The 23,620-nt window shown below is 49.2% G+C and overlaps 1 protein-coding gene across 1 annotated transcript; it reads right to left on the reverse strand.

The window, feature by feature from the left end:
• Positions 1-194: 194 nt before the first annotated feature.
• PSTPIP2 (proline-serine-threonine phosphatase interacting protein 2) lies at positions 195-22,665 on the reverse strand. Its single transcript, XM_059874075.1, has 15 exons — positions 22,581-22,665; positions 14,338-14,438; positions 12,667-12,744; positions 11,152-11,186; positions 9,604-9,710; positions 8,884-8,946; positions 7,950-8,048; positions 7,024-7,069; positions 6,541-6,620; positions 4,705-4,803; positions 4,112-4,208; positions 3,726-3,807; positions 2,990-3,024; positions 2,633-2,690; positions 195-2,121 (listed from the first exon to the last, which is right to left on the reverse strand). Exons 1-14 carry the CDS (start codon positions 22,611-22,613, stop codon positions 2,641-2,643), a joined length of 1,005 nt encoding a protein of 334 aa, XP_059730058.1. The 5' UTR covers positions 22,614-22,665; the 3' UTR covers positions 195-2,121; positions 2,633-2,640.
• Positions 22,666-23,620: the final 955 nt, after the last annotated feature.

The following is a 23,620-nucleotide window of genomic DNA, read 5'->3' on the forward strand; positions in this document are numbered from 1 at the left end:
TTTGGGGTTTTTTCTCCCACTGCTGTGTTGGTATTGAGCAAGGACCAAAATACAGGCTGAGCAAGGATGTGATCTTGTAGGTTTCCATCCAGGAGAAACTAGGATGATTTGCATGGATCCCAAACCCATCCCCAACCAAAGTGAAAATGACAACTTCGAAAAAGAACACATATCCAGAACACGAGACTCAAAACTTATTTTTTAAAATATATATTTGTAGAACTAAGACTACAGCAGGCTCCTTCAGAAGAGTATTTGTATCCTTGGTCTTTCAGAAATAAATAGGATAGCTGATTCCTTGCCACGTGCACTCTGCACAGCTCACTGTGAGGCAGCAGGGCGGATGTTGGAGCTCACTGTCATCTTCCCCACACAAATAAATCCAGTAAAAACCCCAAGGATAGTGGGCTGAGGCACAAGCTGAAGCCACACAGATTCAACGTGAAAAACATCATAAAAACAGCAAATCCTGCTGCTCCAGGTTAGTGACCTGGCACCAGGTTTAGACAGGTAAAGTGTGTGTTTATCCCCATGTCCTGTGTCCCTGTATCCAGTGAAATAAGGCAGCGAGGAGCAGCAAAGCAGCACTGCACACAGGGACATCAGAGAGACCAGCAGCCCCGAGGCACGTAAGCTTCTGAACCAAAGCCATAATCATATCTATATATGTGGTAACAACAAGGGCAGGAACTTTCAGAAGAAGTGGTCAGAAAAACAGGTTTCATGGCTCCACTAGTAGATAGGTTTGTTTCCAATGGTGCGTAGTCAGAACAAGTCCAGAGTTTAGAGAATCACAGAAGTTAATTAAATCACAGAATCGGAGAATCCCAGGATGGTTTGCGTTGGAAGGGACCTTAAAGACCACCTAGTTCTGATGCCTGAGGATTTTCGCTTTTATATTTTTTATGTATTTGTAATCCTGCAATTCTTTAGTGTATAACCCTAAACTCCACATACAGTGTTAGCTACAGCTTTCCCATTTTGGTCAGACAAAACAATTCCTCTCCAGGCCTGGGAATCAAGGACCTCTTACTGTCTGAGGCCCTGGGAAACATAAACAAAAGTGAGCTGAAGGCAGCAAACTTGGGGTAAATGTCTTCATTACCTGAAGCTGTAATTGGAAAAGTAACCCCCAGTACGCAAACGGACCAAACTTACAAAAACATGAAAACCCACGACCCGTTGTCCATTTTTTCCAGGGCTTTGTCTGCCCTAAATGTACCTGAAGGCCCTTCAATAAATATAACTTTTTATTCCCTTAATTTTGTCTGGCCTCTGTTTATAGGTAGTCCCAAAAAGGCATCAGTTCCAACTCCCTGCTATGGGCAGGGACACCTTCCACTAGACCAGGTTGCTCCAAGCCCCATCCAGCCTGGTCTCCAGAGCTTACTAGGAGCAAGGCGATAAACCTAAAAGCCCACAAGACCTTCATCAGAGAAGTGGCTGGAAGAGTTGAACAAATTCCTTAGAACCTTCCTGGGACCTCCCAGCAGACTGGATGTGACACTGCCCCCTCCCAGGGTAGATGCAAACCAGTTTCCACTTAAGCCTGGAGCACAGCTACAGCTAAGATATGTGGTGTAACTGCTGATGCCCCTCTAAGTAAGATTTCTGAGAGATATGAGTAAAAATTTACCTAAATGACAAGTTTAATCCCCACTAACGAAAGACTTTAGGTACAGGCAAGAGGCTTTAGGAACAGGCAAAACCTGAGACCCGAGGGGGATGCACATACCCTGGACACAAGCCAGCGTGCCCAAAACATCGTGCAGCACTCCTCTCAGCACATACAACTTCTTAGTTATACAGAGAGTGGGAGGGCCCAGACTTTCTAGATGGCTACACTTTAGAAGAACTTCAAATCAAAACCTTCTTCTGACACAGGTCACCCCTGTGTCCAGTCCTTTTCATCCTCTGAGTGTGAAGATCCATCCAGGGAGTTTGCTAATCAAAGGCATAGGTTTTTAGTAAGCGCTTTCTGAATGTACAAATAATCATCAGAGTCCTCAAACACTTTCTTGAAAAGCAGAAGCACTTCAGCTCTGTGTGTCTGGGAATAACTGAAAACACCATCTCTGCCACGCTGGTCAGACCAACAGTGTCTTCTGCCTTCTGGAACACCTAGAGAACATGATCAGCAGTGTCTAAACCACAGCTACAGCTCAGACAAATGATGGGAGGGCTGACAGGAGCATCACTTCCAATTAGTCACCTCAAGATGTCATTCCTTAACCAATGTCCTTTCTTTACCCACTGTCCCTCCTCTGTGTACCTTCTCATATTCATCTCAATCCTTTCTTACAGAATGCCAGAATGGTTTGGGTTGGAATGGACCATCAGGACCAGCTAATTCCAACACCCTGCCATGGGCAGGGACACTATCCCAGATTGCTCCAAGCCTCATCCAACCTGGCCTGGAACACTTCCAGGGATGGGACAGTCACATCTTGTCTGGGTAGCCTATGCCAGGGCAACACTACCCTCACAGAGAAGAATTTCTCCCTCCTAGCTGATCTAAATCTACCCTCTTTTAGTATAAACCATTTGCCCTTGTCATATTACTATCTGCCCAGGTAAAAAATTCCTCCCCCTCTTTCTTTTAAGCCTCATTTCATCAAAAGTGGATACTCACTGTGACTGCTAGAAATGTACCAAGCTGTAGCCATCAACTGTGGCATAATCAGGCTCCCCTGAAACACAGAGCAAAAAATTCCCCTCAGGTTTCCCATGAGAAGTGCTCATTGTGTGACTTTGAACAGAGCAGAAGCACCACACACTGGCCATCCATGTTAATAGGATGCAAGAGTGAACGAGGCTCAAGCTAGGCTGGGAGATCTGGGGATGTTCACTTAGAGAAGACAAGGCTCCAAGGAGACCTTAGAGTTCCTTCCAGTGCCTAAAGGGGGTTCAGGGGAGCTGGAAAGGGATTTTGGGCAAGGGCTGAAGTGCAAGCTCCCATGGCCAGAAAGCCTATGAAGCAGTAACTCACCTGGTGCACTGGTCGGAGTGGGCAGAGGTCCCCTCCTGCACACAAGGAAACAAACACAAGGCTGAGGATCTGCATGGCTAAGGGACTCCCTTTGCCCTGGTTCTGCAGCCCCCAGCTCCCCCCCAGAGCTGGTGGGAGGGAAGGAGGTTTGGCCAGCCTGGGCTTTATGGAGACCTGACAAAGCAAGTCATGGTGGGCTCACCACCCACACCCCACTTGACAAACATGGGAATTGAACCCGACACAGTGGGGAAGAGGAAAAAATAACCAGAAAGCACTGACTCGGTGAAAAATTGACAAGTGAGCCTCAGGGCATGTCTTTGTACATGCCTTTGCCCAGAGTGAGACATCAGGAAGCTGTAATTGGACATGACTCCTCTCTCAGTGTGGCAGCCAAAGTAGCAAATCATCCTTAGCGTGAGTCTTGGCCCCAGTCATCATCTTGCCCCTGACAGAAAAACCCTTCACTGTGTCCTCCCTGCCCAGCTTGTCCCACGAGAGTGAATCCAGGTCTGCAGTTCCTCCCTTCACCCACAAATGCTTTAAACTCTCCTCAGATCTCCTGCTGTGATCTGTCTTGCTGACATATCACATCATGAGCCATGCAAGCAAATATTTTCCTCTAATACCCCGAAGTCCAGTTTCCATTAGACTGAAAGGAACAAAATATGCCTGTTTTGGGGGAGTGAGCATCACCTGCAATAACAATTGCAGTTGTACATGTTACACACCTTACCTTGATATAGGCACAGGAGCTGGACTTCTTGCAGGAGTCACATTTCTCTGGGCATTATAGTAGTTTTCATAAACAACAGGAGCTAGGAAAAGTTGACAGTAGTAAAATACAAGCCTCTTACAGACATAAAATACTTGCTATATACACTTGCATTCAGCTGCTAAGTCTTTCCCTCTCTGAGAAAATGCCTGATAGGAAACTAAAAAAAACTTGAGACTATGATCTCCAAGGGCTGTCAAAAGTGGCAGAGACTAGTGTTTCAAGGCAGTGAATGAAATGCAAAATGAGTGTTTTCTTCACACAAAATGATGCTGACCAGAGCAGCCAGCTTCATGAGGAGTACAGAGCAGTTAGCACTACTTTCTGAGATTCTACCAAGCTCTTACCTGGAGCCAGACTTCCAGTTTTACGTAAATTTACGAAAAAATCTACATCCTTCTCAATGCTGCACATTTCTAAACTCTTGCGGATTTCCTCGTATTTCTGCAAAAGGGAAATAAAGTGCATTTGTATACATCAGGTCAAAAAAACAAGGCTTTTCCCCTTTGCTTACCACACATAGGGCAAAAGCCCAGTACTCACACAAGCTCCCATGTCAGGGGAATCACAGAATCCCAGAATAGTTTGGATTGGAAAGGAAATTTGAAGCCATCCCATTCCACCCCCTGCCATCAGCAAGGACACCTTCCACTAGATCAGATTGCTCCAAGCCCTGTCCAACCTGGCCTTGGACATTTCCAGGGATCCAGCGACAACCAGAGTTTCTCTGGGCAACCTGTGCCAGGGCCTCACCACCCTCAGAAAAATCCCAGAGAAAACCTCATTTTCAGGAGCTTTGGCCAATCCTTCTGCTCACCCACTCACACTGGTGTCTGTGGTCAGTCAAGGGCCAACTCGGATGTAACACAGCTTAGTGCACAGGGAAACAAACTGGGCTTTGCTCTCTACACAGAAAAATGAAAGTTTTGAGTTGAGATACCTCATCATTCTGGACACAGCCCAGGGAGAGCTGGTTGACGTGGAGCCAGAGGGCATTACGGAAATAGTTGATCCGCTCGCACTCCTGAGTCTCAAAGAACTGAAACAACACAGACAGAACTGTCCATAACATCTTCAAAACAAGGGCAAATCTCTCTTTTGTCCTGATTGCTTCTCACCCCCACGTGCCACAACAAAGCTAACTGCCAGGAGCAGCTGGTGTTGGTCTTCTGCAGGAAGCAAGGAAGCCCTGAGTCCCCCAGCTTGTCCAGACCAGAAATAATCCCTCTGTGCATTCAGGTGAAGTACTAGACTTGGAAAATCTGCAAGACTAATGTGGAGGGGACCACCCAGCAAATTTCTACCTCTGGGGAGACCAAGCCAGCTTCCTAAAGGCAGTATGGGCTCCCAAAGTATCCTGTGCTCCTGTGGTCCCAGCCCACTTCCCTTACCGAGGTACCCTTAAATCCCAGAATAATTTAGATTGGAAAAGCCCTCTAAGATCATCAAATCCCACCATCACTCCTGCACTGCCAAGGCCACCACTAACACATTCCCCCAAGTGCCACATGTACATGAGGTTTTTTTAGTACTTCCATGTTCCAGATATGGAGCAATAAAAAAAAGGGGACGTATGAAAACAGACGTTTCTGTTTCTTTCCTGCCCAGCCCCTTTTCCAAGCAGGTTTAAACCCTTTTGAAATCTGCTGTCTGGTACACCTCAATTTCACATGTTTTTACACATTCCCACGAACATCCACACTTGTTACCACTTATGACCTTTGCAACATACGGAGAGGAAAACTTCCACATCATCCATCTGCAAAAATGAAACTGCTGCTTTCCACTCCCCACCACAGAATCATTAGGGTTGGAAAAGCTGTCTAAGAGCATTGAGTCCAACCACTAAGCCAGCACTGCCAAGCACCACTGTGTCCCCATCCTCGAGGCTTCCAGAGAAGACACCAAAAGCACACCAGCACAGACACCCACGCACAGCACACAAATCAGACAGAAAATTCAGTTCAAATGGGAAAATTGGAATAGCAGCCTGAAGAGAGGTAACTTGGAAGGGATCAGCACTGCTGGGAATGGGAAACCTGGCTGCAAGCCTGAAGCAGATCTGGGATAAAATCTGTCTTTGCAATCCCTGTCCATCCCTTGGTCACAGATCACAGGCCAGCAGCAGAGCAGCTGCTCAGCTCTCTTGCTACCAGTCTGGAATTCCCCAGCGTGTGCTGGAAACCCCTGCTGGACCACTTCCCTGTGAGGCAGTCTGCTTCAGGCTGATACACCCTCTCAGAGGGGTTCCCACACTACTGCATGGTCTGTGAGACCAGGTGAAGAGCTCTTGGCACAGTCTGCATGTAGAGATGGCTTCACTTGCATCCCCAGCCACCACCAGCCTCTGCTGAAAAGTCATGTCAAGTCTTCCAGAGTTTCAGACAGTCTTCTGAGCAACAGAGGTGTTGTTGAGGCTCCAGGTCATACTGGCCTGGGGTTACTGAGTATACAGAGGTGACCACAGCTGTTCAAGATGACAGCCATGCCACACATGCAAGCAGGTAGTGGGCAAAAATGTCACTACCTTGACTCTGTCAATTTTAGAAGCTGGAGGAAAAAAATAATAAAATGAGAGCAGAACCCTTGAAGCAGTGGGGCTTGAATTCAGAAGCCATGCTTGAGACACACATACAGGTTTAGCTGCAATACGTCCTGCTGCTTCACTGCCAGCGGAATACAAAACCAGGAAATCTGCACTGTCCCTGGGCCCTGCAGCCAGGGTTGCAAACCCAGAGGACCACGCTGCCATGTGGAGGTGTTTAGGGGCATTCACCTCACAAGCTTTGATGTGCTCGTTCTGCCACTCGTCCCGGATCTTCTCCATTGTGGTCACACTCTGCTGGTAACTCCTGTCTGTGAGACAAATCATATTTTGGCTGAAGGTGCCTCTGCCCATAGCAGTGGGGCTGGAATGAGACGACCTTTAAGGTCCCTTCCAACCCAAATCATTTTATGATTCTGTGATTCCATGATTAACATTCACTAAAATAATCCCTTCACTAGAAGGTAATTCTAGGGCTGGGAAAAAGGCTGAAAAGGGTGGGAGACCAGGGATAAAGCAGAAAGATATAGCTTAGGTGGGATCATGCAGGTTTCTCGAGGGACATTGCACACTGCTGCTATCTTGGGAATGTGTTTCTGAGGAGTCATGCCTGACCCAAGAGCTGGAGCTCACCCACGAGCCACACCACGGCTTCACAACACCCTGCCTAGAAACACTCCCCTCACCCTCCCAACATGGCATTTCCACACTCACCAGTGTCCTCCAGTGCTGATTTTGTCTGAGCCAGCTTCAGGAACAGCTGCCAAAAACAGGAGAGGCGAGGAAGGTGAAGAAGAGGCTGTGTGCATCACCAATGGCACTGCATCCCCACTGGGGAACACCACCAGCCTCCCCATCTCACCCCAAACCCAGAGCTGGAACAAGAGCCGTGGGGCATGAGAGCTGCAAGAAAAGCCATCCCTTTTCCCCGCTACGCCACGGCCTGCTGGGAAGGATCAAAGTTCAACAAGAAAGTCTCACAGATATGTATGTTTAGCAGAAAGACTTTTAAATGTAGAATCTGAAGCAGGAATAGAGATGGAGGCAAGTTTTGATATAGAAGAAAAGAATTGCTGAGCCAGTCTTACTGGATAACCAAGAAGGCAAAGGGTGAGTTACTTAGAAGGGGATTTTACGACTTAGAGCAAAGGATAAACCCACCCCAAACAAGAAGATGTTTTTACCAAGCAGGAAGATTACATAGGCAAACAAGTCAGCAAATGTTGCAAGGAGAAAAACGGTCTCAGAATTTTCCACTGCAAGAAAACTGAAAAACAACTTCTAGCTTAAACTGTAATGTACTGACTTTGAGTGATTGGAGAATAGTAACATGAATATGGTAATTATAGTAGTTATGATAGGCTATAGATAAATGTTAAGGTATAGATTGGTTCTACTGTATTAAGATTTCAAGCAAAGGAAAGTATATAATGCAATGTAACCAAAACCAAAGGGTCTCCAGGCCTGCCTGCAGCTGGAGCTGACAGCTGTGGGCACAGGCTCTGTCACCCACGACCCTGGACTGCTGTAACCTCTTGGATGGAATAAACTGCATTTTGAAGAGCTGCCTGGAGTTCTGCATCTCTCATTCAGGCTCTCAGAGTGGCCACCCACTTGCCTGGGTGAATACCTGCCCGTACCTTCTCCTGCTGCTTCGGCGTGACCAGGTTGGCGTTGCGGTGCACAGCCTGCTCCGCCTCATCCTTGTCCCGGCAGCGCTGCTCGTACAGACGCTTGGCCTAGGACAGACACCACACAGACACATGTTTGATGCAGACACACCACGGGGAAAAGCTCAGCCTGCAAGGGAACAGGCTGCCTGCAGAGCAGGGAATGGCACAAAAGGTGCCCTGCAGCTTGGGAAAAGCCTTGCAAGGCAAGGATTGGGGTGAAAAGCTTCTGGCAATCAAGGGCATGTCCAGGGAAGGGCTGGGGAACAGGCAGGAGCACAAGTTTGATGAGAGGGGGCTGGGAAAGGGGCTCAGCCTGGAGAAAAGGAGGCTCTCGGGAGACCCTGTGGCTCTGCACAACTCCTGACAGGAGACAGCAGCCAGATGGGGGTTGGGCTCTGATCCCAGGGAACAAGAGACAAGAGGAGAGGAAGTGGCCTCAAGTTGCATTAGAGGAGGTTTAGAGTAGATATTCAGAGAAACTTCTTCACAGAAAGGGTTTTCATGCCCTGAACAGGCTGCCCAGGGCAGTGGTGCAGTCACCATCCATGGAAGTGCTCAAAAAAGGTGTGGATGTGGCACTTGGAGAGACACGTTAGTGGTGGGCTTGGCAGTGCAGGGCAAAATGTTGGACCCAAGCATCTGAGAGGCTTTTCCAACCTGAATAATTCTCTGACTCTAAACCATTTGTATCCAACCCTGCAAGGCTACCCCTGGCCATGTCTTTGGCGTGCTCTTCACTGTTTCTGAACACACCCTGCACACCACTCACACAGACACAGCATAAGAGTCACAGCAGAGGAAGAAATGCCTCTCATTTAAGCCTGTCCCAGTGCTCTGTGTGTGTGTGTGTGTGGAGCAGCATTAACCCACATGGCAAGGAACAGCAGCACATTTGCTTTACCTCCATGGTCTTCTTGTACTGAAGATTCCTGTTTTTGTGAATGGCCTCCATTATCAGCTCTATCTGTGAAGACAACAGACCTGGGGTCAGCACATCACTCAAAGCTCCAGGTGGCTTTCAAGAAAAGAGCCACAGACCACAATGAGATGTGTTTAAAGACCTTCATCCACCCAGATCATCTTCACAAAACTCAGCTTTTGTGCTTCTGCCTAAGCCTTGAATTGTAGGCAGCTGTAGCCTTTGTGTATGCAAAGGAGCTCTACATACTAAATCCTAGTAATATACAGTACTGTATTATCTCCACAGACTCTGGCAAAACTGTGAAGCCCACTCCCCTCTGCTAGGTCCAAACCAGTCCCTGGTTCTAGCAGTTTTTCCTGGTTTTCCAGACAAAGGAATCTCAAGCCAGAAGTTAAAAGGTTTGGCCATTTTAGCAGCCCCTATGGAGATCATACAGCACTATAAACAAATATTTAAAAAACATTCCAATGCTGTGGCTGGCCCCAAAACACACACAAAGAAGATGTGGAAGTGAGAAGAAGGAAGTTGGAGGTTACTACACAGTTCAGCACAGTTACAACACATAGGAAGGAGCTCAGTACTTCCCAGCAGCACAAGCAGTGGGGGCGTGGCAGGGGCATGAGACAGCACCAGGATCAGCCCCTGGCTGGGGCAGGATCAACACCCTGCAGGAAGGCACATCTTCCCACCGTGCCTGACCTTTTTCCGATGCAGCTTTTGCTTTTCCCTGAAATCCTCCATCTTCTTTGCTTCCTCCCGAAGGGTTTGCGCCAGCTGGATATGACCTTGTCCCACATTGTCTATCTCTGAAAACAGAAAACAAATTCAGTATTTATATATATATATATATTCCTGAAGAGACTGTTTCTCAAGTCAACTTAGAGCACACCACGTGTCCCCTTTCAGAAATGTGAAAAAGCTCCAGCTTGTTTGAAGCAGCCTCCAAGCAGGGCTCACCAATGTAAGGATCAGTCCTGCTGGGACCTGCTCCCCAGTTTGAGAAAACTCTCCCCCTCACACAGGTAAATCTGGGCATGTTTCAACACATTGCACTGCCCTAGGCCAGCAGGCAGCAACCTGGAGCACAGAAAAATGAAGGCTAAAACAATCTCAGGCTCCTCTGGGTGAAGGTGAGTGACCCTCAGGATCCACCAAGGGAGCAGAGCCAAATAGCAGCTCCTGATTCAACCTCCAAAGCTGCTCCCAAAGCTGCTCCAAACCAACAGCTGTGAATTCTCAGCAGTGGTGAGGGCAGAGCCCTGTTAGGGAGGTCCACAGGGGCAGCAAAGAAACCTGGATCAGACAAGGGATGGACTGGGCACAGGACAGCAGAGTGCTCACCCTCCAGGTGATGTCTGATGGTACCATGGCAGGAGGCAACACATGACAATGTATGGGGGCCAAAGCACCATCTTTCAGATGCTCCAGTCAGAATCTCACAATCATTTAGGTTAGAAAAGCCCTCTTAAGATCCTTAAGTTCAACCATTCCCCCAGCACTGAAAAGGCCACCACTAACCCATCTCCCCAAGTGCCACATCCACATGGCTTTTAAATCCCTCTGGGGATGGGGACTCCACCACTGCCCTGGACAGCTGTGCCAGGGCTGGACAACTTTTTCCACGAGAAAATTTCCCTAATATCCAATCCAAACATCACTTTACACAGCCGGAGGCCCTTCCATCTCCTCCTGTCCCTGTTCCCTGGGAGCAGAGCTGGCTGTCCCCTCCTCTCAGGAGCTGTGCAGAGCCACAAGGTCCCCCCCTGAGCCTCCTTTTCTCCAGGCTCAGCCCCTTCCCAGCTCCCTCAGCCTCTCCTGGGGCTCCAGCCCCTTCCCAGCTCCGTTCCCTGCCCTGGACACGCTCCAGCCCCTCGGTGTCTCTGCTGTCCCAAGGGCCAAGAGCTGTCCCCTGGTTCAGGCTATGAGTTACAGTGTGTTTGTGAAGAGGACAAGTCTGTCCAACAAACTCCAGATGAGCTTCCTGTGTACAGCTTCCTATGCACAAACCAAAGATGACCTCTGAGCTGCAGCCAGACATGAAAGCCCAAGAGATCCCAAAATGATGTCTTGTTGGTCTCCTGTCCCACACACGTCCTGTCTCACTCTGTCCCAAGCCCCACACACTGGGATGAGCCAGGCCAGCAGCACAGCCTTTGCCTGGCCTCAGCGCTGCACAGCTTTAGAGTCTTCTTCCCAAGCAGTTGCCTTCAGGCTTTAGTGTCCTGGCAAACACAAATAATTACTTACGTTGCTTGAAAACATCGAGGGATCTCTTCAGCGTGCTGAAAAACACAGGCAGGGCATTAAAAAAGGTGGAGAAGCACAGTCAGGCACAGGCACGGAAGAGCACCCTCTTCTGCAGCCTCTCTCCCGCGGCCGCTGTACAGCGGGGCTGTCCGGGAGCCCGGCTGGGTGCCCCCGGCCCGGCCGAAGATGGCCACACGCAGTGCCACTCCCGGATTCCCTCCGGAACCCTGGGCAGTGGTTACCGTCTGCGGCATGGGTGGCGCAGGCGGATCTCGGCTATGAGGTACCAAAGCAAAGGAAGGAGGAGGGACGCCTGTATAAGTATCAAGGATCTTTTAATCTTCCCTGGTGGGGTCAGGGACAGGCGACAAAGGGGGTCCGTATGGGGGTGCTGATAAAGGGAGTGGGTGTGATGGGAGGAGACACAAAGCTTACCAATAGCAAGGACCCAGGGAGGAGCGTGGGTTACAGCTGAGCCACTGAGGATCCACAGGGGAGAGGAAAAACCCCAGGGGCAAATCATACATCAAATTAAGGAATGACTGACACAGAGAATTCTCGAGATAAAAGGGATGGTTACCTTGACAGGCGGGCAGAAACAGCTCAGCTCAGCTCCAAAAGGGAGAAACCATTGTGAGGGAAGTACATGGGGGGAACCGAGGACCGAACCATTATTGAGTTACAAAAAGGAATAACCGATTCTAAAAACACACAATGCCACACTCTTCCAAAACAGAGCTCACTCAACAATGGCCAAAGAAATCAAGGCAAATTTATTTGCCCTCTTAGTACCTCCAGCTTTTTCCCTCTCAGCAGGTACAACACAGTTCACTTGGTTTGACACCTACTTTACATCTTTCTGAACACTGGATGCTGTTAAAAATTCAAATTTCACAACAATTGCTTCTGGCAACCTCCTAAAACCATCATTTGGGACAATTTCAACATGGTGCATTTGCCAGTGGCTGGAAAAATAGCAAGCTTTTCTCTCTATTAATATTGCACAGTAAAGATGGCAGAAACGTTTTAAGTGACACCTCAGTATGAAACTGTAAGTAAATGACCAGGGAACGTATAAAGTTGAGAAATAAAGGAGGAAGCAGAAGGCACTGAGGATCACTTGGGAAATGGAGCAAGCCGTGGTGGCCACAGCATGCTGGGCTCTAAAGATGTGCATGGTTTGAGTCAAGGAAGTACCTGTACTTCCCTCTGGCTACAAAACCTGTCCGGAGGTAACCCAAGGTCTCGTGATCCCCAGCTTTCTGCTGAGCCACCAGCCCACATCCCCCTGAGCATCTAACAGTGCTTTGGGTAATCTGTGGCTAAGGGGAACTTGGTGGGCTCCAGCTCACAGCCAGTTTGGACCCAACTGAGCGCTGCTCATTCATGAGAATTTTTTCAGCTCATTTCTGGATGTCTCAATCACGTTTCAATTCTGTTTTGTCTCACAGCTTCCTTCCTTCTCTTCCTCCTTCACTGCTTCAGGGACACCCATAAAAGCAACTGTGAACTTACTTCAGCTCTGTCTGCCCACAGGGCTTCTTCTTTGACAAGTTAATGAGCTCCTTGCCATATTTTTCTTCTATAATTGCTCTGTTGAGGAAAGAGAGACATCAAAGAGAGAAATCATCGATTGGTTTGTGATGGAAGGGAGAACTGAAACCTCATCCAGTTCTACCCTCTGCCATGGGCAAGAACACCTTCCACTACCCCAGGGTGCTCCAAGCCCTGCCCAGTCTGGCCTTGAGCATTTCCAGGGATCCAGGGGCAGCCACAGCTGCTCTGCACACCCTGTGCCAGAGAGGGTCCCACCCCCCTCACAGCCAGGAATTCCTTCCCAATGTCCCATCCAGCCCTGCCCTCAATGTGTGGCAATAAGTACTCTCTGTACCTGGCACTAATCCTCAGGGAGAGCATCTGAAAAAGAGACCTAATCTCATGAGGTGACATCAATAACATCTTTGATAGACCATATTATCTCCCCCTCTTGGAAGAAAGGAAGGAGGAAAAGAGCTCCTGTGTTGCTGTGTAAGAATAACCAGCTCTTAGCAGCTGCTTTGAAATCACTACAGACAACCAGGGCTAGAATTGCTAGGTCAAATGTAGTTCTCTCCATGTGGCCAGCAGAAAGGAACAAGAACTGCTAGAGCCTGCCATTAGAACATCTACTGGATAAAACAAATAACTTTCTAAAATGCCTTAACTACTAACACAGATGGAGACCACTGTGTGGTTGATTTCTGGAGTCTGGCAATGAAATTCACCTACCTTAACTCTAAAAACTCCAGAAGCTAATAGGGAAATTGAAAAAAAAATGGTATTATAGATTGATTTTTTTAATATACCTAGCAAGATTCCCATGAACTTTGTTTGAGACAAAACATCCAGCAGGCACATTTTCCATATCTGGAACTGTGTAACAGCCGTGCTGGACAACGGGGCCAAGACCAGAGAGTGGCAAATCCAGGCCCAGCCTCTGATCTCCTCCAGACACTTCGGTGACAACCTGCACCTCCTTCAAGGCCAAAGAGGGCACAAGGTGTAGAGGAGGCTTTTGGCACTCTGCATTGTCACTGATGAGTGAGACTTGGTTCTCAGGGTCCACTTCCTCATGTGGAAGGTCCAGATCTTCCTGGAACGTAGGATTACAGCCTGAACAGATGTAGGTGCATTAGGCACTTTTAAGTGCAGCTCTCCTCCTGTTCATCCCCATTTTGTTTGTTCCAGGATGCTCTGTACCAAGTTGTGCAGTCAGAGTTTGGTTTTCCCCAGCTGTCATTACCAAAATGACATCAATTCAATGTAGAGTGTTCTACAATGCTCTCCATATTTAGCCCCTGCTAACCAGGTGACTCATAAAGGTAAAATACATGGCCAGATCACCACCAGCCACAGAACCTCTGCTTTTGTCATCTCCTCTGATTAATAATGGCAGTACCTAACACTACCACTCCTTAACACTGAATCTGTGGGGTGTTCATAATGCACAGAGACAGGACAAAGCCATGGCTCTCCTGGGCCAAGATCTTCTAACCTGATCTTCTGCAAGGCAAACAGCAAGGTGAACTTCATGGCACAGCCTTTTAACATCAGTTAAACGTGGCAGAAATCAAACTGGGAGAAGGAGCAGTGCCACAGCACCACTCCCAGGCTCAGCACAGCCCGCTGTCAGAGGCAGCCCCCTACCTTTCCTTCAGAAAGTCTTCAAACTCTTTGCAGTTCTTCCTGCCATCATTCAGATGCTGAATGATGCTGTCGTAGCCAACTGTGCTGGTCAGGTCCGTGCTCTGAAAACACAAGAACAGGAGTCATGTCCCTGCCACTGCAATCCATGGCCACTGCACCTCCTGAGGCATTTGCACAGGTCATGGCTCAGTGGGAGCAAGCGTGCAAGTGCCTCTTTATGAAATAAAATATTTTATTTCAGGGGTGGAGAAACTCCAGAATGAGAACAATGGTGGCAATTTGAGACAAGGTATATCTATGCCACCCACATTTGCCATAGATTCTGAAGGGTCACTGTCTTCCAAATTATTACTTAAAAACATCTATTGCATGGATGCACGTAGAAAAAAAGGAAGAAGAAGGAAAAGGAAAAGGAAAAGGAAATGGAAAAGGAAAAGGAAAAGGAAAAGGAAAAGGAAAAGGAAAAGGAAAAGGAAAAGGAAAAAGGAAAAAGGAAAAAGGAAAAAGGAAAAAGGAAAAAAGAAAAAAGAAAAAGGAAAAGGAAAAGAAGAAAAAAAGAAAAAGAAAAAGAAAAAAAAGAAAAAGAAAAAGAAAAAGAAAAGAAAAAGAAAAAGAAAAAGAGAAAAAGAAAAAGAAAAAGAAAAAGAAAAAGAAAAAGAAAAAGAAAAAGAGAAAAAGAAAAAGAAAAAGAAAAAGAAAAAGAAAAAGAAAAAGAAAAAGAAAAAGAAAAAGAAAAAGAAAAAGAAAAAGAAAAAGAGAAAAAGAAAAAGAAAAAAGATAGAAAAAAGAAAAAGAAAAAGAAAAAGAAAAAGAAAAAGAAAAAGAAAAAGAAAAAGAAAAAGAAAAAGAAAAAGAAAAAGAAAAAGAAAAAGAAAAAGAAGATGCAGCAATGATGTAGGCTGACTTACTCTACCCCATTCATTCCCCATTCCTATGCATGGCTCCAGAAAAGGGTGAAATAGTAGGAGCAGGTATGGAACTCAGCAACAGGAAACAAAAGCCACAAAATCTTGTCAAGAAACCTGAAGAGGATTGTGGCAGGATGGAGAGATTCAGGAAATGGTTCAAAGCCAGGACGAGAGTATGCAGAGACCTGGCATAACAGTGAGGGCAGCGGAAGAGGGGATTTCTCAGAATTTATTCCTGGTGCAATAAAGGAGAAGGAACAGGGCTGGTATTTGTGATAAAGGAACAGTTTAATTAAGTGGAATTCCCTATTCAAGTACTTGACTGTCAGTGACCAGAAAGCAAGAAGTGAAGGGAAGAGTGGGACTGGTATCCACAGGTATCCCAGACCAGCTTTGCATGGAAGACAGGACTGTGGAGCAGGACCTAAGCGGAAACCAAACTCCCTTTACAAAGTGCAAATGTCCCTCCAAAATGAGGTTGGTACTGATAAACCCACAACTAGCTCTCAGGTTCCTCCACATCTTCACTAACCGGGTCTGCGGAAAGGAAACACTGCACCGGAGTCAGGTTTCATCATCACATTTGCAAAACACAGGATCAGCCTCTCTTGAATTCCTGTCCCCACTTTCAAAGGAAACAAAAGGGATGCAAAGCACAGCTGCTGGCCACTGCAAGCCCAGGCAGGAGGGAGGGTCAGAGCCCCATCACTGCACGTCCAGGGGCACCCAGAGGCTCCTACATCCTGCTCTGCTGCCTGGCACTCTTGGGCTGGCTGTGCCAGGCAGAAGGGTCAAGGGGAGAACTGGGAGAACCCACCAGTAATGTGCACTAAGCTCCTTGTTTTATCACTCTTCTCCTACAGTAGAAGGATTTAATTCCAGCACATGTGTGTTTCCTAAGCACCCAAGGCAGGACCAGACCTCAGCGTGCAAGGTGTTACATGAAACACAGAATCACACAATTGTTTAAGTTGGAAAAACCCTCTGAGATCATTGAGTCTAAACTTTCCCCAGCTCTGCCAAACCATTCACCTACCCACGTCCCTGAGTGCCACATTTATGTGGCTTTTAAATTCCTCCAGGTGAGTTTTCCATGAGAGGAACTCCCAGCCCAGATGGAGCTGGGCAGGGTTGAATGGCCAAATCAGGCTTTGCAGAAACCTTCTGGGCAAGTTTGGCACAGAAAGACTCAAAAGGACCAGCATGACTGGGGGTGTTCAGCGTGGAGAAGGCTCCACAAAGAGCTCAGAGCCCTGTCCAGTGCCCACGGAGGCTCCAGGAGAGCTGCAGAGGGACTGGGGACAAGGCATAGGGGGACACAGGGAATGGCTTCCTGGCACACAGGGAATGGCTTCCACTGCCAGGGGGCAGGGACAGATGGGATATAGGGAAAGAATTGCTGGATGTGAAGATGGTAAAGCCCTGCCTCAGGGTGCCCAGAGCAGCTGTGGCTGCCCCTGGATCCCTGGGAGTGTTCAAGGCCAGGCTGGATGGGGCTTGGAGCAGCCTGGGATGGTGGAAGGTGTCCCTGCCCATGGCAGGGGATGGAATGAGATGGTTCTGAGGGTCCCTTTCAACCCAAACCATTCTGGGATTCTGTGACTGCAAAGGCAGGGCTGGCAACAGCAAAGGAAGAGGAAGTGCAGCATGGCAAGCACAGAGCAGATTCAAAACCATAGTAAACTAACCCAAAGGCAAGTACAAAAGATGGGGAGCTGCACCAAGCCCTGCCCAAACAGAGCATGAGGATCTCTCCTGCCATTCTCCTGCATACATCTGCCCTGGTCCTCCCTGCTGGGCACAGCTCTGAGCCCACGTGCTATTTAGAGGACAGCCCATGGAAACTGCAAACAGATGATTTCAAGTGACAAAGCAGCGCCTGATGTTTCCCAAGCTCACAGGACATGCAAACCCCCCCCACCCTTCCTGATCTGCTGCCTGGATTTGCACCCAATGGACTCAATAACAAGAAGGAATTTGTGTGCTGCTGGTGATGTTTTGGGGTTTGGTTACACTTTCAGCCAAAAGCAGGGCTAAAATGCTCTGCTGGGGATGGGAAAGCACGTCATGATCCTGTCTGAGTCAGAGCAAGCTGCTGAGCCTGACACTTCCATCTCCTAACCCAATTTACACGGAAAACCCCTGCAGATACACACCCTGTGAAGAAAATGACAGTGGAGAAATGTTTCAATTAGAAAAGTCCTCTAAGACCCTTAAGTCCAACTCCAACATTGCCCACCCCACCACTGACCCATCTCCCCAAGCGCCACATTCACATGGCTTTTAAATCCCTCTGGGGACAGGGACTCCACCACTGCCCTGGCCAGCCTGTTTCTAGGATTAATAACCCTTGCCATGAAGAAATTTTCCCTAATATCCAATCCAAACATCACTTTACACAGCCAGAGGCCGTTCCATCTCCTCCTGTCCCTGTTCCCTGGGAGCAGAGCCGGCTGTCCCCTCCTCTCAGGAGCTGTGCAGAGCCACAAGGTCCCCCCCTGAGCCTCCTTTTCTCCAGGCTCAGCCCCTTCCCAGCTCCCTCAGCCTCTCCTGGGGCTCCAGCCCCTTCCCAGCTCCGTTCCCTGCCCTGGACACGCTCCAGCCCCTCGGTGTCTCTGCTGTCCTGAGGGCCCAGAGCTGTCCCCAGCACTGGAGGTGCCTCAGCAGTGCCAGCACGGGGACGGGCACTGCCCTGGGGCTGTGTCACAGCCTGGCTGGGACAGCCCAGGGCCATTGGCCTCTTGTCCCCATGGCACCCTGGGCTCGTGTCCAGCCCCTGGCACCAGCACCCCCAGGGCCTTTCCCAAAGGGCCCTTTCCAGCCCCTCTGCCCAGCCTGGAGCTGCAGGGGTTGGGTGACCCAAATGCAAGATCTGGCCCTTGTTCTTGTCTCCTCTCACACCATCGGCCTCAGTCCCTGGATCCAGCCTGTCCAGACCCCTCTGCAGAGCCTTCCCGCCCTCCATCTGTCTGTCTCAACCTTCCCAAACCAAAAGGTTTGGGCACTGCACATATTCATGGACCATCTCCTGAAAGATCTATATTTATTCCAAGCTCTCGGTATGTTTCCTCAGCCTTGAGTGCTTAGAGAAATGCACCAGAAGCTGGTGACTATTTTAGTAGTTGGAAACTGTGCAACTGTGCAAGGCTGTGCTGTCCTTGTTCAGTCAGTGCAGCCTCAAAATCGCTCAGTGTCCTGCAGAAGTTATTGAGACAAAGAGAAGTGCTTCATGTTGGTGCCTGCAGGGAGCAGGGCAAGGAGAGGCTTTGCAGAAACCTTCTGCAAAGGCTGCACAAGGCTGCAGCTCCTCCCCACCCCACAACCAGGAGGGTACAACAAGACAGACAAAACTCACTGCAGGGAGGAAAAGGCCCCGCTGCAAATCCACCCACCTGGGACCAGCATCCTGCAAAAAACAGCTTTTTGATTACTAATTTCCCGTTTGAAGTTTCCTTCCACTACACCAGCACCTTCCCTGCTCGTCCCAGAGACACCAAAAGCAATGGACTGTTCCGCCTTGAAGCAATTTCTTCTTCCCACAAATCCCACCTTGTTCCTTTGAAACAATGACCTGGGGATTTCACAATGCTGCTGCTAAGTTCCACCAAGCCAGTGCCCATTTAGAGAAGGGCAAGCAGGGGGAAGGGGAAGTGAAACAGCCACCATCAGTGAGCAGCCAGGGCATAAACCCAGGAACTCAGGGTTGTATCCCCCCAGCCATGGGTTGTTTTAGCAGCATTGCTAAAAAGGCTCCAGGCAGCAGAGCACTGCCTCATTGAAGGCAAAATGACCAAAATTTCATTCTCCAAGCTGCAACCTGTTTAGCCCACAGATCAGAATTAGAATGGCTCTTAGCATTATTGTCATTTCTATTCTTACCATACGGTTTTACAACACCAAAGCACACTGATGAGACCCAAAGCTGTTGGGTTAAAATATGTGCAAGAACAGACTTGTGGAAAACAAGGCATGTACTAAGAAAGTGAAAAAAAGTGAAAGAAAAGACCTCACATAGTGAAAGAAGAAGAGCAGATTGCAAAAACAAATGAAAACAAAATGTCAGGCTTGCCCAACTCGTGGCAATCACTACAGGCAGGACAAGGACAAACAAACACGAGTTTTGGGGTATTTTTGTTTTAGCACAGCTCACTCACAGGCCTGTGGGAGTGACTGACATGGGAGTCAGAGCAAGTAGGGCAAAAAATGTTCTTCTTCAGGCATGTCTGCACTTCCATCCCTGAGCAAGCAGGAGCTGCAGTGAGGTGCCAGGGAGCAAACATCTTTATTCAAGGAAATTCATCATCTTGTATTGAGACCAGGGAGCCTGAGCAAACTTCAGTGGAGAGAGCCAAGTGGGCCTGTGCTTTCCCAACAGAGCACAACAGGAATATCACCCTCAGCTCCAGCAGGGAACAGGAGCCAGTGCAGAAGCAGACATAGCACCTACCGAAGGAACCAGAACTGCTGGGGTTTAAAACTATATCAGTCCCCACGTGAGGCTGGAAGCACAGCCCTGCTATTCCAAGAGAGCAAAGGGTGGGCTGCAGCTTAGCCTCCAATCACAGAATCCAAGAATGGTTCAGGTTGGCAGGGATCCTAAACCTCATCCCATTCCACCCCCTGCCATGGGCAGGGACACCTTCCACTATCCCAGGTTGCTCCAAACCCATCCAGTCTGGCCTGGGACACTTCCAGGGATCCAGGGGCAGCCACAGCTGCTCTGGCACCCTATGCCAGGGCCTCACTACCCTCACCCTTACCACCCTATCCCCACAAAGAAATTTGGAGGTCATCAATCAGAACCAGTCACATTTCAAAGCTGGAAGATCCAATACCAAAACTGGCCTAGGTTTTAAGAGTTTGTACATTTTTTAGACTTTGTCCAGTCAGTTGGAGCATACTTCCCCTGGAGCGCTCCCAAAGTCTCCTCCTTCTCATCAGGCTGTCCTAATCACCAAAATTCTTGCTCCCACAAGAATAACATACATTTTCCCCAGTATTTAGGGATTCTGCTGAGCCATCATCACCACTAAAGAACAGTGTGTGGCAGCAACTGCCACCTGCCCAGGATTGTGCAGCAATGGCCCTCTTGGTCTCACCGTGTCTGACAAGTGAAGAACCTACAGAAGGCAAAAGTTGTGCCCACCAAGCTCTTGATAATGATAGGACAAGGAATTATGGTTTTAAACAAAAAGATGGGAGATTCATATTAACTACGGGGAGGGAATTGTTTGGATTGTTTATGACTGAGGGTATTAAAACACCAGCAGAGGTTACCTACACAAGCTGTGGGTACACCATCCCTGGAAGCATTCCAGGCCAGGCTAGACAGGGCATAGAGCAACCTGGTCTCATGGAAGGTGTCCCTGACCATAGCAGGGTGGGGGACTAGATGGTTTGTAAGGTCTTTCCCAACCCAAACTGCTCAATGCTTCTATGATTCTAAGAAATCACTTGCTTCAGCAAAGACTTCTTCTATTTTTTGCCTTACGCAAAGCAGTTTAAGAGGAAAATTGCAGGAGGAAGTGCTTGCCCACTCACAGCACTCAGCAGCAGGTGGAAGCTGGATGTGCAGCCCTCCACACTTCATTTGGTTTTTTCCCTTCCTATCCTTATTCACCCCTCCTCCTCAGCCCTCACAGCTGATGCACAGTCATCAGTACGTGGTGTGGCAGCTGCCTGGGGTGGTACCTGCCTTTTCCATGGGCCCAATGACCACAGAAGGGCCTCAGTCTCTCCACTGAGTCACATCCATCACGCTCCCATCCAACCTCAGTCAGGGGCTTGGAGCACACAGGCTTCAAAAAGGACAAAACCCAGGAAAAATCCTTGGCAGCACCAGTGCTTTGGGGCTCGGCAAGAACGAGGGATTATCCAGAAAATAGCCATGTGCACAGAAGAAGTGGCCAAGCAGGGGTGAGTGCCCCATGCAACACCCCAGATCCTCCTTGTCTTGGGAGCTGGAGGCTGCTCCTGTCCTGGTGTTTTCTCCCACTGAGCAGCCTCCTCCAAGATCCTCCTTCAAAAAGCACCACACCACTGGGGGAGAGGAACAAAGCGGACAGAAACAGCCAAAGTCAGCCCTGCGGTGAGGAGCTCCTCTTCAATCCCATGTGCCACTGAGATACAACAAACCCTGCCTGCTCAGCCTTTCTGCCATCACAGTGGTTCCTCCAGCACCCTCAAAGCCTCCCCTCTGCACGTCTGCAGAGCAAAGGGAGCACTGTGGAAAACTTCTGTGCAACAAATAGCTGGGAAGCAGCTGCCAGATGCAAAGTTGGCTTTTTTCTCCACAACAGGTTTGACACCTGTGTGGGATTTATGTGTTTGACAACGCTATGCCAGTTAACTCGTTAATGATGCTGGGCGAGGCTCTGCACTGATTCCTCAACACTCTGGAGCCCCAAACCTGGTGCCAGCTCTTCCTGGGGCCTGTGCTTCTCTCCCACATCCTACAAGATGGGAGATGCTTCCAGGCAACATCTGGGAAACTCCAAACAGCACCATTCACAGATGAAAATTTTCATCCCCAAAAGACCAAATTTGGTAATTTCCTTCCTGGTCACCAATACCTAGAATGAAGGTCCACCACAAGAGGAACCGAGTAGCCACAGAGTTTTAGCTTTGCAGCAGATATGTGGGTTTCCTGCACTTCTCCTTTTATAAAAGCATAATTCAGACTGAAAAGAATAAATTGTGGTTTTCTCTGAACTGTGGGTTTTCCTCCATGGCTCAACAGCTGGCAGCAGCACCACACCAAGTGAATTGTTCCTAGTCCAGGATTAGCTCCACAAGAGGAGAACATTTTTCGCCACGGTGTCTTCAAGTAGTTCACCAATGGCAAATTAAATGGTATCAAACCCTTCAGTCTGGGACTGACTTCCTCCAGCAAGGCAGCAGCCACTTGCTGGGATTATTTTGGCTGCATGGAACAAGCTGTAAAGGCACAACTCTCAAGACATGCATGGTGGGGCAGTGCCTGCTGGGGATCACAGAATCCCAGAATGGTTTGGGTTGGAAAGGTACCTTAAAGCACATTTTATTTCATCCCCTGCCACGGGCAGGGACACCTTCCACTATCCCAGGGTGCCCAAAGCCCCGTCCAACCTGGCCTTAGCCACTTCGAGGGACCCAGGGGCAGCCACAGCTCCTCTGGACAACCTGTGCCAGTGTTCTATCGACCGAGAGCATTCAGCAAAGTCACCCCACGACCACGACCGTTGGCTTTGGAGCCAACTCTAACCAGAGAGCAGTGAACCCTCCACCTCCAGCTGCGTCCCCCGGCTCCGGCTGGCTCTGTCCCTGCTGTCCCGGTCCCGCCGTGCTCCCACTCACCCAGAAGTTGTCCCTGAACCGCGCCTCCCGCATCCTGCTGCCGCCGCCGCCGCGCTCCGCCGCTCCCTGCCCGGCCCGGCCCGCCCCGCGGAGTCTCCTCCCACGCACGGTGCTCCCACCCCGGGATGCCCGCGGGTCGAGGAGCGGGACGTGCTGCGGCAGGCGGGCGGGACCGGCGGGGAAGGGAGGCTCGGGACCGGCGCGGCGTGGGACAAACCCACCCGTGCCGGCTGATGCTGCTGAGCCGCGCGGTGCCCCAGGGACAGAGGGAGCGGAGCCGGAGCAGCTCGGCCGGCGGCTGCACCCACGCCACCTGCAGTACCCTGCCCGCCCGGCTCGGGCCTTCAGGAATACTTTGGGAAGGTTTCATGGAATCATAGAATTGCTCAAGTTGCAAAAGCCCTCTAAGGTCATCGAGTCCAACTATTCGCCCAGCACTAGCAAGCCCACCCATGTCCCACACATCCACATCCACAGGACTTTTTAATCCAAGGATAAGGAGTTCACTACTGCCCTGGGAAGCCTGTGCTAGGGCAGGAAAACTCCCCAGGTCAAGAAACTTACCTAATATCCAATCTAAACCTATCCTGGCACAGCTGCAGGCTGTTACCTGTCCTGTCCCTGTTCCCTGGGAGCACAGCCCGATCCCCCTGGCTGTCTCCTCCTGTCCGTTGTGCAGAGCCACAAGGTCCCCCTGAGCCTCCTTTTCTCCAGGCTGAGCCCCTTTCCCAGCCGCTCCTGAACACACACAACCTTCTTTCACCACACAAATCCCACGCCATACAGTTTGTTAGGGGCCATTGCCTGACACAAGGCACTCCATGAGGGACCTCCAAGCAATGCTTGGAAAATGTGAAAGCAAAGATGGGACACTATTGGAATGCCTCACACACACCACACTCAATTGCTGCTCTTGCTTGAACACAGGGACAGCCAAAATCTCCAGTTGTGTAAAATAAAACATTTTCAACTTAATATGTCTGCTCAATTGTAACCTGAGACTGATTTAGGCAGACTAACCCTGTGTGTAGCCTCTAGAC

Source organism: Haemorhous mexicanus, chromosome Z (assembly GCF_027477595.1).
Source record: "Haemorhous mexicanus isolate bHaeMex1 chromosome Z, bHaeMex1.pri, whole genome shotgun sequence".
Taxonomy (NCBI): Eukaryota; Metazoa; Chordata; class Aves; order Passeriformes; family Fringillidae; genus Haemorhous; species Haemorhous mexicanus.